At 38.8% G+C, this 17011-nt stretch overlaps 1 protein-coding gene and 1 non-coding gene across 4 annotated transcripts; both read right to left on the reverse strand.

Moving 5' to 3' along the window:
- Nucleotides 1–436: 436 nt before the first annotated feature.
- Nucleotides 437–16984, reverse strand: pabir2 (PABIR family member 2). Of its 3 annotated transcripts, XM_061927579.2 has the most exons (12): nucleotides 15876–16984; nucleotides 15597–15794; nucleotides 15014–15092; nucleotides 14880–14933; nucleotides 14590–14633; nucleotides 9949–10003; nucleotides 9566–9670; nucleotides 8965–9050; nucleotides 8602–8666; nucleotides 5266–5362; nucleotides 3666–3702; nucleotides 1818–1963 (listed from the first exon to the last, which is right to left on the reverse strand). In XM_061927579.2, coding segments are annotated over exons 2-11 (711 nt in total). In that variant the 5' UTR covers nucleotides 15722–15794; nucleotides 15876–16984; the 3' UTR covers nucleotides 1818–1963; nucleotides 3666–3701. The 3 variants fall into 3 exon arrangements, with proteins under 3 accessions (XP_061783562.1, XP_061783564.1, XP_061783563.1); XM_061927578.2 differs by lacking the exon at nucleotides 3666–3702 and having other exon boundaries at nucleotides 437–1963; nucleotides 15876–16962; XM_061927580.2 differs by lacking the exons at nucleotides 3666–3702; nucleotides 15597–15794 and having other exon boundaries at nucleotides 437–1963; nucleotides 15876–16955.
- Nucleotides 9749–9847, reverse strand: LOC133575439 (small nucleolar RNA U109). The gene has a single exon (XR_009811501.1). It is a non-coding gene; the product is annotated as a small nucleolar RNA U109 (small nucleolar RNA).
- Nucleotides 16985–17011: the final 27 nt, after the last annotated feature.

Below are 17011 nucleotides of genomic sequence, written 5' to 3' on the forward strand. Positions count from 1 at the left end.
GTGACTTTAGCTTAATTTAGCTGACCTGCCTGAGAATAAGATGACATAGCAGGTGGGATCAGTCTTTCCAATTTGTTATATTTGGTAAGGTTTCAGACCCCTCACGAATAGCAATGCCTTGTTGGACATTGACATGAAATCAGGTATTGCTCTTTTTAACAAGCAACGTGTCCTAGCTGGGGCCTCCCTTGCACTCACAGGCAGCTCAGTCTTGCTTGTGACATAAAAAACGAAGGATGCGGATAAAGTCCCTTTACATTTTTAAGCATATTTGATTTGCTTGTCATGTTTTTTTTTTTGCTCACTTTAATGTCCATCAAAAAGACAATTCACATGCAGCATGACGAAAAATACCCACCACCACAACTACATTGCAGTCCTGTGGAAAACCATTTCAAGAACTTGATAAATGTGGATTAAGTTTGTGAAGACAACATTTTTAAAGAAATAATTTATTTGTCTTTGATATGAGCGCAAAAACAAAAAGGCAAAAGCTTGATTAGACATTGGACATTATTAAGTTCATGCCCTGGAGAAATGTTTTGCATTGACAAGCAAACTGCTTTTCCTTGTTCTAATTATGGACCAAAAAAAAGACTTTCAATAAATGGTAGAATGCAAACAAGCCTTTCTTCATGGGCATGACTTCTTAATGATTACAATCACATCCTTGTTTGTACACGCAGGCTAAAAAGCCACCTGGGGCACAAGGAAGACAGTTGAACAAATGCAGGTGCAAAAATCACAGTACGGGTTTATTAACCTTTACATACCGTTATGACCTTTTCTTGTTTTAACAAATGGAGGCCATGTTAAAATTCTCCACTTAAGACTTTTAACAAAGGCTGAGAAAATAAAACAAGAAACGGGTACCCTGTGCAACGTGAACCACAGCAGAAAATAAACATGCTGTCATTGGGATTTTAGCTGCATATGACTGCAGCCAGATTACCACAACACAAACTTGGACTTTTACTTGAGAAACAACCTTATCGCCATCCTTTTTCATATATATCTTTTTATATAATCATTTTTTTAACCATAAATAAGATTTGTTTTTCAGGAAAAAAAACAAAAAACTGTACAACAATCCATAAGTCTTTAGTGTTACACACTAAAAATACAACGTAAGCCACAGTTGCTCCGAAGGGTAACATGACACAGGAGGCAAACATCAGGCCACTGAAAATGAAAAACACCACAGTTTTAACCAATTGACGGGAAAAGTAAAACCGCTTACAGTAGAACAGTAAGGATTCCCATTTATACTCCTTCCCCTCATCACTCACTTATACACAAAATCCACAAGGTTAAATATGTACATAAAAGCAAACATTGCAGAGAAACAATAAGTTAAATCTTACAAAATCTCAAGACTGTACATACAAAAAAGCCTGATGGACATAAATGTTCCAGCACAAATAAGGGGATACACTAATCCAAATATATATTTTGTTTGTCCAGTGCTTCATTTCGCCACCTCTATAAAAAGGGGCGACACGTGAATGATGGCTATTTCTAAGAACAAATGCCAGTATTTTGAAGCCAAGCACCATCCAAAGACTAGCAGCTTGTGCTCAGCATCCTTGGCCTTTACTAGATTCACCAGATTTTTACTCCACATCCACACAACTAGATTTTACCTCCATACACAACATCTCAACCATTCCTTTCACTTACTGCCCTCAAACTGCATGACCACGAGATGAAAGCACTACAAAGCACACACGGATTCCTCTAGGCAACGCTGAGGCAGAAGGTCTAAAACAGGGAAAAAAGATGGTTTTCCGACGGTTCCCTTTTTTTTTTGCCTTGGTGCTGTCATTTTGGAGACAAATCCTGGAGGGAGGCGAAGGGAGAGTTGCTGGATGATGAGAGGGACACTCCCTCCATTTTGCCCGGGGAATCTGTCGAGGAGCAGACGCTGCTCAGGCTGCCGTCCAGCATTCCATCTGGAGAGTGACTGCATGAAAGCGGTGGTTTCAGTAAAAGTGCACACATTTTCTTCAGTGCAGATGCTGAAGAATCAAACCGGGTGATAAGATGTACAGTGAAATGTCATACATAAAACAACTATGCTAGTACCTAGAGATGTCCAATAATATCGGCCGATAAATGCTTTAAAATGTAATATCGGAAATTATCGGTATCGGGTTTTTTTTATTATCGGTATCGTTTTTTTTTTGTTTTTAAAAAAAAAAAAAATCAACATAAAAAACACAAGATACACTTACAATTAGTGCACCAAGCCAAAAAACCACCCTCCCCCATTTACACTCATTCACACAAAAGGGTTGTTTTTTTCTGTTATTAATATTCTGGTTCCTACATTATATATCAATATATATCAATACAGTCTGCAAGGGATACAGTCCGTAAGCACACACGATTGTGCGTGCTGCTGGTCCACTAATAGTACTAACATTTAACAGTTAATTTTACTCATTTTCATTAATTACTAGTTTCTATGTAACTGTTTTTATATTGTTTCTTTTTTATTCAAGAAAATGTTTTTAATTTATTTATCTTATTTTATTTAATCAATTTTTTTTTTTTTAAATGACCTTATCTTCACCATAGCTGGTTGTCCAAATTAGGCATAATAATGTGTTAATTCCACGACTGTATATATCGGTATCGGTTGATATTGGTATCGGTAATTAAGAGTTGGACAATATCAGAATATCGGATATCGTCAAAAAAGCCAATATCGGACATCCCTACTACTACCACATTCTTCTTAGTATGTGAGCGCTCATATCAGACAATGCTTTCATCAGCGCCTCACAGCAGCCAGATATCAAGTCTGTGGAGTTGCAGCAATGATGATCCTTTAGGACCACTATACTTATCACTTTGCAATGTGACATCACAGTGTCCATTTACATCCAGAAAATGACCACCGATGTATTTGTATGGATATTCTCGTGTAATTGCAATGTTGTAAAGTAACAAAGTACAAAGCAACATGCAGTGCATACTGTATTCGCAAAGCCTTGTACATAGAGGCTGAAGCTGTATCGCGACCTACAATAATTTAACTTATTTAGCGACCTCCTCTGCAGCGTCGCATTTCCTGTATTAATCGTTTTTGTATTATTTTAAAACAGGAATTTTCCAACTGTGGTCATTTTCAACTCATGGTACGCCAAATAATTAAATATTCAAACAGTGTTACTTTTCAAACTGCGTGTAATGTTACAGTGGCCAAAACTATTAAATATACTTGTTAAATATAACCTCTGCCTTGTTTTAAATGTATAATTAGGCCTTCACGCTACTGTACTTTAAGTTTGGACATTATGGTGGTACTTTGTGAGCCAAGTGTTTTCTGAGGTGGTATTTGGTAATAAAAAAAAAAAATTGAGAACCACTGCTTTAAAATTACCAACAAATTGCATTATGGGACATTCGTGTGTACATACATACACTTGACTGTAGAGGCAATTATTTCAGCCTGGTATAAAGTCATCAATAATGATATTAACGCAAACAGCTATAATATCAAAATAATACAGAATCAACAAATATTCTAATTTAGGTACAGCAGTGGGATAAGATTGAAGATTTTAAAAATGTGGATGGTGCATCTCCAGTGACCTTACACACCCGTGGCCATATTTACAAGGTTATTTTTGTATGTTGGAGTAAAATATTCCTCCTACCTGATTATGTGCCTGTTAAAAACAAGTTGAGGTTGTTCTTATGACGCAGTAGACAAAGGGAAGTTGAGAGAGAAAGGGAGAGAAAGAGAAATGACTATAAGTTTAATTAAATGTTAAAAATAGTATCTGTTCAACTGAATATTAGGCTTTTTTGTAAGGATGCCACAATACATTCTAAATCACTTACTTTGTTGAAATACAAGTTATTTGTAGTATACCCATCTGCATAAGTCCCGGAAATTTTTAAACAAACCGTGGTGGCATTCCAAAATATTTATAAAAACCATCTTGCCTTCTTTCATACTTTCAGGAATTTGCACAGTTTGGAATTTGCCCATGTGGTGATGTTTTTCCCCCATTGGTGACGTCGGCGGCTGATCCATATCTGGTATACATTTAACCAAAGGGCTTTGCGCGGGTCTGCCATTGTAGTCAATAAGTGCTTTTTTTGCTGTCCTCTTGTTATGGGGCAGACTGGCTTGTAAATGCACAAGCATCCTCTGCTATTGCCATTTCTAATACAAAAGGTAGTGTATAGTTCTAACTTATATTTGTCAGACTCAATGCGGAAGTGCTAAAAACTACAACAAATATGGTTGGGAGAAGATGCATTCAAATTGGAGCCACAAATGCCGCTGCATTCTAAAGGGACACTCAGAAAGCAGTTTGAAAATGTTCTGTATAACAATATATGCAAGATTATGACCAAATAACCACCATTACATCTTATGTAGATCACAAGGAAGGGTTTTTAATGTAATATGACCCCTTTAAAGTCACACAAATTGCGTTTAACTAGTGTGGTCAAATGATTAATTTTGTTAAATGGTTCACATTTTTTTAGTCAAGATAGTCACAGGGTTGCTGTGGAACAAGTAAATCAATCTTGATGAAATATTAATTTGCATTAATAGTGCTTCATTTTGCATGAGCCAAGGGACTCAAAAAAGAAGGGAATATAAATAACATGCTTATTAGCGTGTCATGTTTTCTAAAACATTTATCCACATTTATGTGGACCTGTTAATCCTTTTGTGGAAGTACTTTGGTGAAAAGAAAACTCCTTCCTTCAGAGTGTGCATATTTCATGTCGGTCAAATGTTCCGTCATGTTTTTTTAAATCTTAGTTTCCACAGAGAGGGCCAACATGCTGTATAGTCTTCCACATTGAATTGTTTGCTTCTGCAGCCAGTCCCTAACAGATAAAATCCCTATTTGCACATGGATGTAACACTGCTTGGACATTGCCAAAAATGTGTTTTCAATCAGATTTATGATGATTCATCTGCATTGAAGCGTTCATTTTGACATCCCTACTTATAACACAAAAGGGTGGGATGGAGTTCTGTGCTGTACTTTTCATTCTGATGATCAACATGGAAAATGGTTTCATAAACAGTCTAAAAAGGGCCAATTGGGAAGGTGTCTGGTAATGTGGAGGCCAGTACACAACGCCAGAGACTATCTTACAGGCTATTAACCACTAAAAGTAGGCAACGCTAACTTTTGGTATCAGAACACTAGCAGAGTATGTCAATACAAATACTAAAATGGCTACTTGTTTTTGTTTGCAAGTTCCGACTTTGTAAAGAAGTCTTACCAGGAGCCGAGGTCCGACATATTGGAGACATCGGAGGACAGCATTGTGGTGGTGCCTTGAAAGAGCCTCTTTGGCTGACTCTCTGTCTCCATCTCACCTGCAAAGTCGAAGACATGTAAGATTTTTGTCTCTTGAAACGTGGCTACAGGATCATCTCTCAAAAGGACTTTCAAAAGACCTAACTTTGCACAACTGTGTATTTACAAAAAGGTATACTTAGATACTTTTGGATGAAGACATTGTGACGGTTTCTTAACAGACCTCATTGCAAATACCACTACCACAGCTGACAAGGTCACAACACATTTTACCGTTTTTTTTATTTTGAAATCGCTCATGCATGTTATTAGAATACAGGCCTTTACTGCTGCATGAAATACAATAAAACCTTAAGTCAACTTTATGTTCTGTTTAATAAGGTTTACAAACAATATGCTGCACATGTTTTTATGACAAACGAAAAAACTCAGTTTTAACCGTCCACAAAAACACCAATTACACACATATGCTTCTTGTTGAATTGTTTTAGTGCAAGTGTGGTTTGTTTAATTCTTTATCAACTTCTCTGTGAGCGCTTTGAGTATCTAACAATAGAAAAGCGCGATATAAAATCTAATCCATTATCATCAACTTTATTATATTATGATCCATATAAAATGTAAAACATATTATACAATGACACCATTTAAACAACACCACAGGTACATTTCAGTCCTGTGGGAGAAACACTGAGGTCCAATTAAGGCATAGTCCACATGGGAACGCTAATGGGTGTTTTTTGTTTTGGGTCCGATTCCCTCTAGTCACGTGACAGTGATGGGGCGGCAACGTCATCATTAAAAAAAAAAGTGGTGGTTTCTTTGTCCGCATAACAGCGACAAGGCGCTGATGTCAGATTTTCCTACCCTGTAACCCATTCTCAAAAATCCTTTTAGGGCACACAAAACACCATATTCATGTAGGTGAAAGACCGAAAAGATACAATACTAAAAATGTCCCTGTGAGTACAGGTACACTTGACAGGTCTGCCTGGTTGGCCACGCCTATAAGAATATAACTGATAGGCAATACTGTGGTCAGGTGACCATTCTGAAGAGGACTGCCGATGACAGATGAAACATGTCAGGTAAAAATTCCACTCAGTATACCAAAAATATTGTCCGACGAAAAGAACATTTGAAAAGTATATGAATGAGAAGACAATGAACCTTTGAGCAAATTTTGTGTTTTCGCTACTGCAGCGAGTTGCACGACAAGCCTCCGTCCTCAACACACAAAGCGTGCTTGGGCTCATTAAAAAAGGAGTGCAGCGAGTTTTTATGTCCCGTGATTAAATGAAATTACCAACACGACAGAAATGGATGGACACGAAATTAACAAAAAAATTGTATCTCTGCCAAAAATCCACACTAACAAATAGGAGAGTTATATAATACGTAAAGATAAGCAGGTAGCAGATTTCTGTAACATTGAGGAAGAAATTGTCAGCCAGCTTGAAAAATTACTCACCTATAAGCTACGTGAGGGATCCCAGAATTAGTTTTATTTAAATGTTTGCAATATTTAGAAATCATATATTTCCTATCAATCATACATACCATTGGGAAATCATTGATGTACATTGTGAAAGTGAACATATGTGTAAGTAATTGCTATGAAGTGGAAAAGGGGTAGGATTAAATAAGCTTTCTGTCTTCCGAACTCGTATTCGGACATGTAAAGAGAAATGAAAATATGTAAAGTATTTGATGTATCATATTGAAACTGTAAACATGTTCCAAATAAATGTCAATCTACCAATCAACCATTTCGCACAAGGAAACCTTACAATGTTACAATGTATTAAATCCATAAACTGATATAAAAATCGATTAGCAATGTAGAAAAATCCCATATTTTTACCAAATTTCAGGAGATTTCGCATATTTTGAAATGCAAATTTGGATAATCTTAGACACTTGTGTATAAGGTGTTTGTAATATGCCCTGATGTTTTTTTTTGCTACTAAATAACCACAACATTAGCGCCGCATTAAACATGGCGTTGCTACTGGGCCGGCAATTCCTTAATAATGTTAACAACTTAAAGCTATGTCCAGCTCTTTACTGAGGTATACTTTTCATGTTTGGCTAAATTTTACTGCAAAAGAATATAGGCTCTAAATATCGGTTATTGACCTAATTGACTACAAATAAATCGGTATCTGCCGTGCAATTGGTCTCTAATGCAAATCCGTTTTCTTACCTGTTGGTACATGTTTTTGTGCGTTTGGGTTCCCAATAAGTCTCGAGAATGTGAAATCAAACCATAGAGGCACGGAGGAGATATTTGTAAAACAATCTTTCATTTTTCCAAAGTAGGTCCAAATAAGCAGTTTGGATTTTGAAACTTTAGTGACGCATTTTGCCTTAGTTACTTCAGCGGATATCTCCATATAAAAAGGTAGAGGTTTACCTGAAGAGCTTTGCGTGAGTCCGCCATGTTTATTCAGTTGTAGTCAATAAGTTCCTTCTTTTTCCCCTATCCTCTTGTGAGGCAGACTGGCTTGTACATGCACTCTAAAATCCTCCACTGTTTCAATTTCTAATAACCACAAGGATGTTTATTAAATGTAGAAAAAAATAACATAACCCTTTTATGAAAAGTGAGTGATATTCAACTCAAGAGCTGACCTTGCAATCCTGCACATATTCGGTCAGACAAACTACTGTTACTATTAACACCTCCACCTGGAGGTTATGTAATTAACAATGCCTTTCTAGCTATTTTCTAAAAAAAAAAAAAAAAAAAAGTATGAACATGTCAAAATGAAAAAGTGGTCTAAGGATGAGCAGTGACATTCCAGCAGCTGACCAACACCAGCTGGAATGTAGCAAAAGTGAGGGTTTGCAGACATATAGATGAGCTTGATCTCAATCCATTCACTTTCCACTAGTCTTTGTTTCAGATTTACAACATAGCTCTTACATTTCGAGTTCAACATGCAAGCTTTCTCTTGACATGTGAGAACTACAACAGCACATCGTCTTTGATTACGGTACATGCTTCTAATTCTCACCAATCTGTCGAGGCAATAAACAAGTTAAGTTTGAATGACTTGCCTCCTCTGCAGTTAATTATCAAGTAGCATTTCAAGACAATGTTTACACAACATAACCTTGTTGATGACAACACAATGTAATGTTGTTAACACAACATAATCTTGTTGATGTCAACATGATCAAACTAAATTGTTAATTATCAAAAACTGCTGCGTTAAATGCACATACTGGTAATTTAAAAGAGGAACCACACTGTGACTAAAGGACTATTAAAAAGATATACACAGTAGCTCACCTTTGCGCTTCATAGGCCCAAGTATGCTAGCTCGGATGCAGTTGATGGGACTCTGGCTCCGTCGGCTGAAGGGGGGAAAAAATGCAGTTTTAAATAAAGCTGTTCTAAATAAGAAAAACAGATTTTGCATTTTTACAATTATGCAACAAATTATATCTACTGCAAGAAAGTGCAGTTCTTAACATAATTAATAATGTAAAGTATACCAAATTTAAATCAAAACAGAAAGACAAGTGCTTTATTTAGCAAAATATAACATGATGAACCACATTTCTACCAATTGGTCAAAGCAAACAGATAAACATGCATTCATTTAAAGGGCAGAAGTGTTTCCAATAAAGTCACAATCAGTCCAAGACTCACCCGAAGCGTCGTGTTGGACTCGGTATGGGACTGGGAGTAAGGCCGTTGCTGCTCACAAGAATTTGTAGAGACGGAGAGAAGCACTGCTGCTCCCAGCGAAGAAAACAGTTGTACAAAAAAGGATGAGACATCTAGAAACAAATCCTTCAATTTTGCAGTAAAATAATGGCTGTGCTCTACGCAGTTCTATTTCTACACTCTGGTCCAAGGATGTGTTGCCTGCTAGCTTAGTAGCTTTAACACCCTTCCATTTCTTCTGCTGGGCCTTTTAATCGTTCACTTAGTAGGACATTTAAAATGTATCAACAGTACGTCCTTGGCCGTGTTTCGCAATAGATTGTTAGCCTTGTAAATTGTTAGCTTGAGCACAGCAGTTGTTGTTTATGTCTCTGCAGCAAACCTAACAGCTGCTTCACGGACGCTGCTCGTTATTGTTTAGAAATTACTTCCTGCTGGACATCATGCAGCTTTCATTGAATTACCAGTTTGGAGTTAGTGGGGAATTAAGTTAGTTTAGATTCGTTTCACCACTGCCTTTATCCATTTAGTGAAGAGGTATAATCACATAATGCACATGTAAACAAACCAAGTTCACAAGTACCTTTTTCCCTATCCCTCTGGTTGGAGATGGTGCCGGGGACACGGGCACAAAGTCGATCCGCTTGGGGGATGATGATGATGCAGTCTTTTCCAAATCATTGTCGCTCTAAAAACGCAAAAATAGGGCCTGAAAAAATGGGTCATCACACACACTAATGTAGTTACAATTGTAATATAGTACTAATAATGTTGGAGTATTATACTACCAACTCAGTCTGATCTTGAAAGACTGGTGGCCCTGATAACTCCCAAATATTTTTTTCTAGCATGTTTGTCCATGCCCACTCTCTACAAAAGAGAGCAGCAATGTCGAGGGCGCAAAGCATGCCGATTTTCCAAGAACAACAAAATACCATGAGTCACAACATCATAAAGCTTCCTTACCAGACTCAGACTTTCCTCCCAGGACTGGCTTATTTGCATAGCAGCTTGCACTTCCCTGTGCAAACACAGTAAGAAAAGAATGAGATGTTCATTTTCTATCACACTTCCATCGATGAAAACCACATACTCAATTCACAAAGCTCAGTTTCCCATACAGTGTGGTGGGTTGCCACAAATAGATTTGGAGCTCTGTGTTCACCCATTCTCATGAACAAATTACGACCAGGGGCCTCATGTATTTAGCGTTTTTCACAGCAAAGTTGAGATCCATAAAGAGTGAACTGAAGGTGGAAATGTGCGGTGCCTAGCGCCAACTTCATGGTTGTACGCACATTTCTATAAGCTGTGGATATGTTGGCGACACTCAGAGGTGATACTGGGTTACAGCTTAAATAACTAAATGTTATACAATTACTCAGAAAGATTGATGTGCATATCAGAGATAAGAACAATGAACACACCCCAGTGAGTGCCATGGATATGTTGCGGGGTTCTTCTTCACTCCCCACAATTAGGGTGGAATAATGGCAAGTCAAAAGAATAACTTTAAAAAATTTATATTTTTTCTCCTCAACAATGAGAAAAATTAGGTGCAAAATACAAAAACTGAAAAAATGGTCAACATGTCCAGAAAATGTATTTAGCAGAAATGTTTACATAAACTATTTTTAACAGTATTTCATTTACTGTGTGACACTTAAAGGCCTACTGAAATTACGTTTTTTTATTTAAACGGGGCTAGCAGATCCATTCTATGTGTCATACTTGATCATTTCGCAATATTGCCATATTTTTGCTGAAAATATTTAGTATAGAACAACGACGATAAAGTTCGCAACTTTTGGTCGCTGATAAAAAAAAGCCTTGCCTGTACCGGAAGTAGCGTGACGTCACAAGTTGAAAGTCTCCTCACATTTCCCCATTGTTTACACCAGCAGCGAGAGCGATTGGGACCGAGAAAGCGACGATTACCCCATTAATTTGAGCCAGGATGAAAGATTCGTGCATGAGGAACGTGAGAGTGAAGTAATAGAGTGCAGTGCAGGACGCATCTTTTTTCGCTCTGACCGTAACTTAGGTACAAGGGCTCATTGGATTCCACACTCTCTTTTTCTAGTGTGGATCACGGATTTGTATTTTAAACCACCTCGGATACTATATCCTCTTGAAAATGAGAGTCAAGAACGCGAAATGGACATTCACAGTGACTTTTATCTCCACGACAATACATCGGCGAAGCACTTTAGCTACGGAGCTAACGTGATAGCATCGGGCTTAACTGCAGATAGAAACAAAATAAATAAACCCCTGACTGGAAGGATAGACAGAAAATCAACAATACTATTAAAACCTGGACCTGTAACTACACGGTTAATGCTTTCCAGCCTGGCGAAGCTTAATGCTGTTGCCAACGACGCCATTGAATCTAACTTAGCTACGGACCTCGACAGAGCTATGATAAAAACATTAGCTCTCCACCTACGCCAACCCTCATCTGCTCATCAACACCGAAGCTCACCTGCGTTCCAGCGATCGACGGAGCGACAAAGGACTTCACCCGATCATCGATACGGTCGGCAGCTAGCGTCGGATAGCGCGTCTGCTATCCAAGTCAAAGTCCTCCTGGTTGTGTTGCTGTAGCCAGACGCTAATACACCGATCGCATCTACAGCTTTCTTCTTTGCAGTCTCCATTGTTCATTAAACAAATTGCAAAAGATTCACCAACACAGATGTCCAGAATACTGTGGAATTTTGCGATGAAAACTGAGCTTTTTGTATTGGATACAATGGCGTCCCAATACTTACGTTTCAACCATCGACGTCACGCGCATACATCATCATACCTAGACGTTTTCAACCGGAAGTTTCGCAGGAAATTTAAAATTGCACTTTATAAGTTACCCCGGCCGTATTGGCATGTGTTGCAATGTTAAGATTTCATCATTGATGTATAAAAACTATCAGACTGCGTGGTCGGTAGTAGTGGGTTTCAGTAGGCCTTAAAGTATTTTACCTTCTTTGTAAAAGTAGACAAAAACCCAAACAATTCTCCTCCTCTGCTGACAAGCACTGGCTCCAACCTAACACACCTCAATGCCAGGTAAAAGCATATTTTTATATTCTAGGCCCTTCCCCCAGAGCATTAAAAAAAACACAAAATCATCAGTTAAGCAAAATATAGGCTAAAGAAACTCTGCTTCTTTCAAAATGTATTAAAATTATGAAAAATATAGCAAAATTAAATATGCAATGTACAGTGACAAATGTCATTATGCAATATACGGTAATATTTTTTAAATGAAATTTAAAAAAAAGTTGTTAGTGACAGTGACGTCACTGAACTGCGCCCCACAATGACGCTTTAAAATGTGTGCGATGACGTCAGCGCAGTTTAACTCCGGCGACCGCGAAAATGACCAGGTAAGTTGAGAATACTTTTGTTTCGCCAGAATTGTCAATTATGGATACTGAGGATAGGTAGAGGCATCAAGTGTGCTCAATGCTCTGACGGGTTTGAATAAAAGCTACGTGGTCACCGGAGTGAATGTGTGTGCGTATCTCTGGTGCAGTGTGTTTGTGTGTGTGTGTGCGTGCGCGCGCCGGGTGTCTCCCGCAGATCTCGACGAAGTCACTCTGTCTCAGGATATAGAAGCTTTTGCAAAGCGGTGAAAAAAAAACAAACATTAAATTATCAGCATGTTAGCCTATTAAATTCCAGCATACAAGGCAGCTGAAATTGCCTGAATTAAAGCGCAATTTGAAGCAAAAGTTGGTTTTCCTGATGTAATTGGAGCCATTGGCTGCACAGACATTGCTCGCCATCATATGACCAATATGTATATTTCAACAGGAAACATTTTCAATCAATGTAAAGAGAATACTGTACGTGATGCGCAAATGCTATCAAAAAACATTGTAGCGATGTTGGATTAATGTGTGTGCATACATGAAAAGGTGTCATCTTGTGATTTTTACCTACTTTTAAAACACTTCCTTGCGGTCTACATAACAAGTAATGGTGGTTCTTTCATCAAAATGTGCATAGATTATGTTTTACAAACCATCTTAAACCCGCTTTCTGACCATCTCTTCAGAATGCACCGTTTTTTGAGTGGTCTTATGCTACCAGGTGGCAACCCATCAGTCTTCCTGTTGCTTGAACGGGTTGTACTGAAAACTAATTTCATTGTACTTTTTAAGTGCAAAAACAAAAAGGTTATATTCTAATATGTATGTGCTTCTCCTTTGACTGAATCTTCTCCCAGTCAGCCATGTTGTAGTTTATAGCGCTTCCATATCGACTCTGACAGATACAAGTTTGTCCTATACGATACTTTGTATTAGAAATGGCAACAGCGGAGTATGCATGTGCATCTACGGCCAGTGTGCCCGACCGACAACAAGAGGATAGGGAAAAAGAAGGAACTTATTGAATAAAACGGACGACAAACGCGGACTCGCGCAAAGCTCTTCGGGTAAAACTTTACTATAAATGGAGAAATCAGCTGACGTCATATGTTGTAAAACCGTCACAAATGGGGAAAATTCCAAATGGCTCGTACGGAGGAGGTATGAAGAAAGGCCAGCTTGTTTTAGAAATTTCTCCGCCATGCCTTCAGTTTGATTTCAAATTTTCGGGACTTATGCAGATAAAATTCACAAAAACAGGCACCAATAAGAAAGAAAAGTTGGTTTTGCATAATAGGTCCCCTTTAATACATCTGAATAGCGTATAACTTTTTCTGGATTCGAGTGTACACCATTTTTAGTAGGAAATCCATGCAAGTACTAAAGGGGAACTGTACTTTTATTTGTAATTTTGCCTATCATTCACAATCCCTATGTAAGACGAACACATATTCTTAGGGGTGTAACGGTATTTTAAATACCGTGATATAGCAGTCAGAAGGTCTTTACAATAATGCCGTGACGCGTGACTGTATGAAACAAATCTTGGTGTGTGATATTGTTTCTGGCGCTATAGCGTTGACCGGGTCTAAAATCATACTACATCTCCCAAATTACTCTACGCACCGTGGGTGGGGGTGTAACGCCGTAAGCAGGAAGTGAAGTGTGTTCGTAGTAGATAAGAGGAATTGTTTGTACACACAAACCCTGGCGAAAGTCTGCAATCTGCATGGCAAAGTGCGCAACCTCCATTCTGAGCGTTTCCAAGGCGACACAGAGCCAGGCAGTCACGTTGCACTGTACTGGAGGTTTTATTTAAATGTGAGGACATGCATCTACAGTTTGTATGTTAATGCTAACGAGTTGTTGGTTGAAAAATCAAGCAATACATTTTCAAATGTGTGTGTTTAATATGTTATCACTGAATGTATCATACTTACGTACGTATTATACATACCATCAGTCATTTTGTGTGGTTTTGTCCATTATTACTTATCACCTGTTTTTTTTAGCTACACAGGTTTTTTTGGTGTTTTTTTAAGTAACATACTAGCGATTCTCCCTTGGTAAAAGTGCAATGCCACAGTTATTTCTAAGAAAGAGTAAAGGTCATCTGTGTTTATTTCAACTATTTTCTATAAAATACTTTAGGGCTGGAAAGTGAGTTTTTTTGATTACTTGAAAAAATGTAATCGAGGTAATCCAAGTGTTTGTGTACATATGATCTTACCGTTCATGTGCTGTTTCTCTGTTCATCACATCCACCCCTTCTTCCTATGAGAACACAGAACATACCGTACTGTTGATTCTTATTCACACATCCAGCGACTGCCTCTCTGCCAACATGACTCTGTCGGAGTCTGATACTACCAATCGATCAACTATGTAAGACCGATGTCCCTGTTGACTCCAAAAAGTTACTTTTGCATGCGTATGAGACAACACCCGTCCAAAAGGCATGAGGGGGAGACGGTGGTCTGCCAGCTCACTTCTTATCAAACAGTGTCACATTATTCTTACTTGTTTGATTTGATGAAGCCTGGTGCTGGGAACACGGATTGGAGACGAAGGAACCTATGAGATGAATTACCGGTAGAGTGGGAACATTCAAAACGACATAACTCAGACAAGTTTATTTTTAAAATGTGATGTACCATATTGGGCCTGTTGACCACCGTTGTGCTATTTCTGCGGCTTCGCAAGACCTCTCGCTGGAACACTTGGGAGTTATCACTGCAATGACAAACTTGTCTTAGTCAGAATGTTCATCCAACAGGTTAGCATTGAACTAAACACATGTACTCCTAACAACCAGCGTCTTCAGCAGTGGACATTTGTGCTTTGCATAAAACTTTTTGTAACTGACAAAATAAACCAAAACCTAAAATGTCCACTGCATAGAACATTGTTTTTCACATTGGGGTATAATAATCAAAATGTTAGGGCTGGTCAGCTTTCAGGTGACTTTTCAGAATTAGGCTTGAATGCAGTAAAACCATTTACCACTAATTGATTGATTGCAACTTGTATTAGTAGTTTGCACAGTACAGTACATATTCTGTACAATTGACCACTAAATCGTAACACCCAAATACGTTTTTCAACTTGTTTAAGTCGGGGTACACGTTAATCAATTCATGGTAAACCACTGAGTGGTTATATTGCATTTTATACTCACTCTGAAAACCCCAAAAATTAACTTTTCATAAGAAAGAAGTCCAAATGAACCACTAAAACCTTAGGCCATTGATCATGGGCGCACTGTTGGATCTCCTCAGCTGTCCATCACTCTGAACCAAGGAGGACGGGCTGCCCAGGTCCAGCTCCATCTTTTCTAGCTGCAGGACTCCTGAATTGAGCATACTGCGAAATTGACTCTGGTCTACTTTTTGGAATCAAAAAGGTCCAACCCCAGGCTCTTTACATGTTTGCTCTCTAAAAAGGGACACATTGACGCAAAACCATCAATCATCTTACTCGGCTAATGAAAAAAAAAAAAAAAAAGGTCAGACCCACCTCAATCAATGAGGCCCGTCCAATGTACAAAACTCTGCAATTGGGGAAACTTAACGATGTTAGTTTAAAACAAATACCGTCGCAATTGTATGCCACAGGCCATCGACGAGTCCGAGTTAACGTTGTTCGGAACGTTATGTGAAATCACCAACTTTCTGGCGCAGAGTTAGCATGCGATGGCTAAAATCCAGCACAAAGCCCACTAACTCGCAAGCTGATAGTTGCAAAAGCGTGACCACTGACTAACAACGAGTACCATTGAATGCCAGCGCGTTGAAGAGTAGCTCACCGTGGTTACAATTGCCAACTAGTGCCAAAGTACAAAAATAAACGTTCGAGTTAAAAGTAATTTTAAATTGAGTGGTTCTGATAACGCGTGGACAAAAAACATTTGCTAATGTTGGGGTTAGCTTATCGCCCGCTACCATTAGCCGATTCAACTACACAGGCTAAGAGCTAAGTTAGCATCCACGCTAGCATCCATGTCCAGAGAGTGATTAAAACCCACTCATGTTTGTTTGAGCGCGATAATAAAATAAAATAAAACGTCTAAATGAAACAAATTAGGTTACGCATGACGTTAGTACGCGACGTGGAGTTGCATTATTCCGGTTCGGCGAGTCGCCCCCAATAGTGCATAAGCTCTGCAGAGTATAGCATCGTAGAAGCTAGCTGCTAACTTGCTAACAGATAACTTCACGCCCCTTTAAGACGAGTACAGCTGGCCTATCACAGAGCAGAACACTCGGTGCGTTACATCTGTGCCGGGAAGTCGGAATGTTCCGAGTTCCTCGTCGGAATTTCAAGTGGAACGCCCGTCGAAGTCGGATTTCCGACTCGGAAAGTCGGAGCATCCCCGGCGTGCGACCGGCCAACAGCGTTTTCTATTCGGGCTCCAGTACTCTGGAATGTTCTACCGATAACAGTTACACATGCTACCTCAGTAGAAGCATTTAAGTCCCATCTTAAAACTCATTTGTATTGTATACACTAAATAATTAGACCAGTTGATCTGCCGTTTCTTTTCTGCTCTGCCCCCCTCTCCTGCGTGGAGAGGTTGTTAGGTGACCACTGATGAGACGCCAGCTGTTCAAAGTCGGGACACGGGGTGGACCACTCATCTGTGCATCATTGAT

This window comes from Nerophis lumbriciformis, linkage group LG35 (genome assembly GCF_033978685.3).
Source record: "Nerophis lumbriciformis linkage group LG35, RoL_Nlum_v2.1, whole genome shotgun sequence".
NCBI lineage: Eukaryota > Metazoa > Chordata > Actinopteri > Syngnathiformes > Syngnathidae > Nerophis > Nerophis lumbriciformis.

Coding starts and splice junctions, on each gene's coding strand:
- pabir2 (XM_061927578.2), bottom strand. CDS start 15,721: ATGCTCAATTCAGGAGTCCTGCAGCTAGAAAAGATGGAGCTGGACCTG. Junction 15,093..15,596: donor CCCATGATCAATGGCCTAAG/GTTTTAGTGGTT, acceptor TTGTCATTGCAG/TGATAACTCCCAAGTGTTCC. Junction 14,934..15,013: donor TGGTCAACAGGCCCAATATG/GTACATCACATT, acceptor TTCATCTCATAG/GTTCCTTCGTCTCCAATCCG.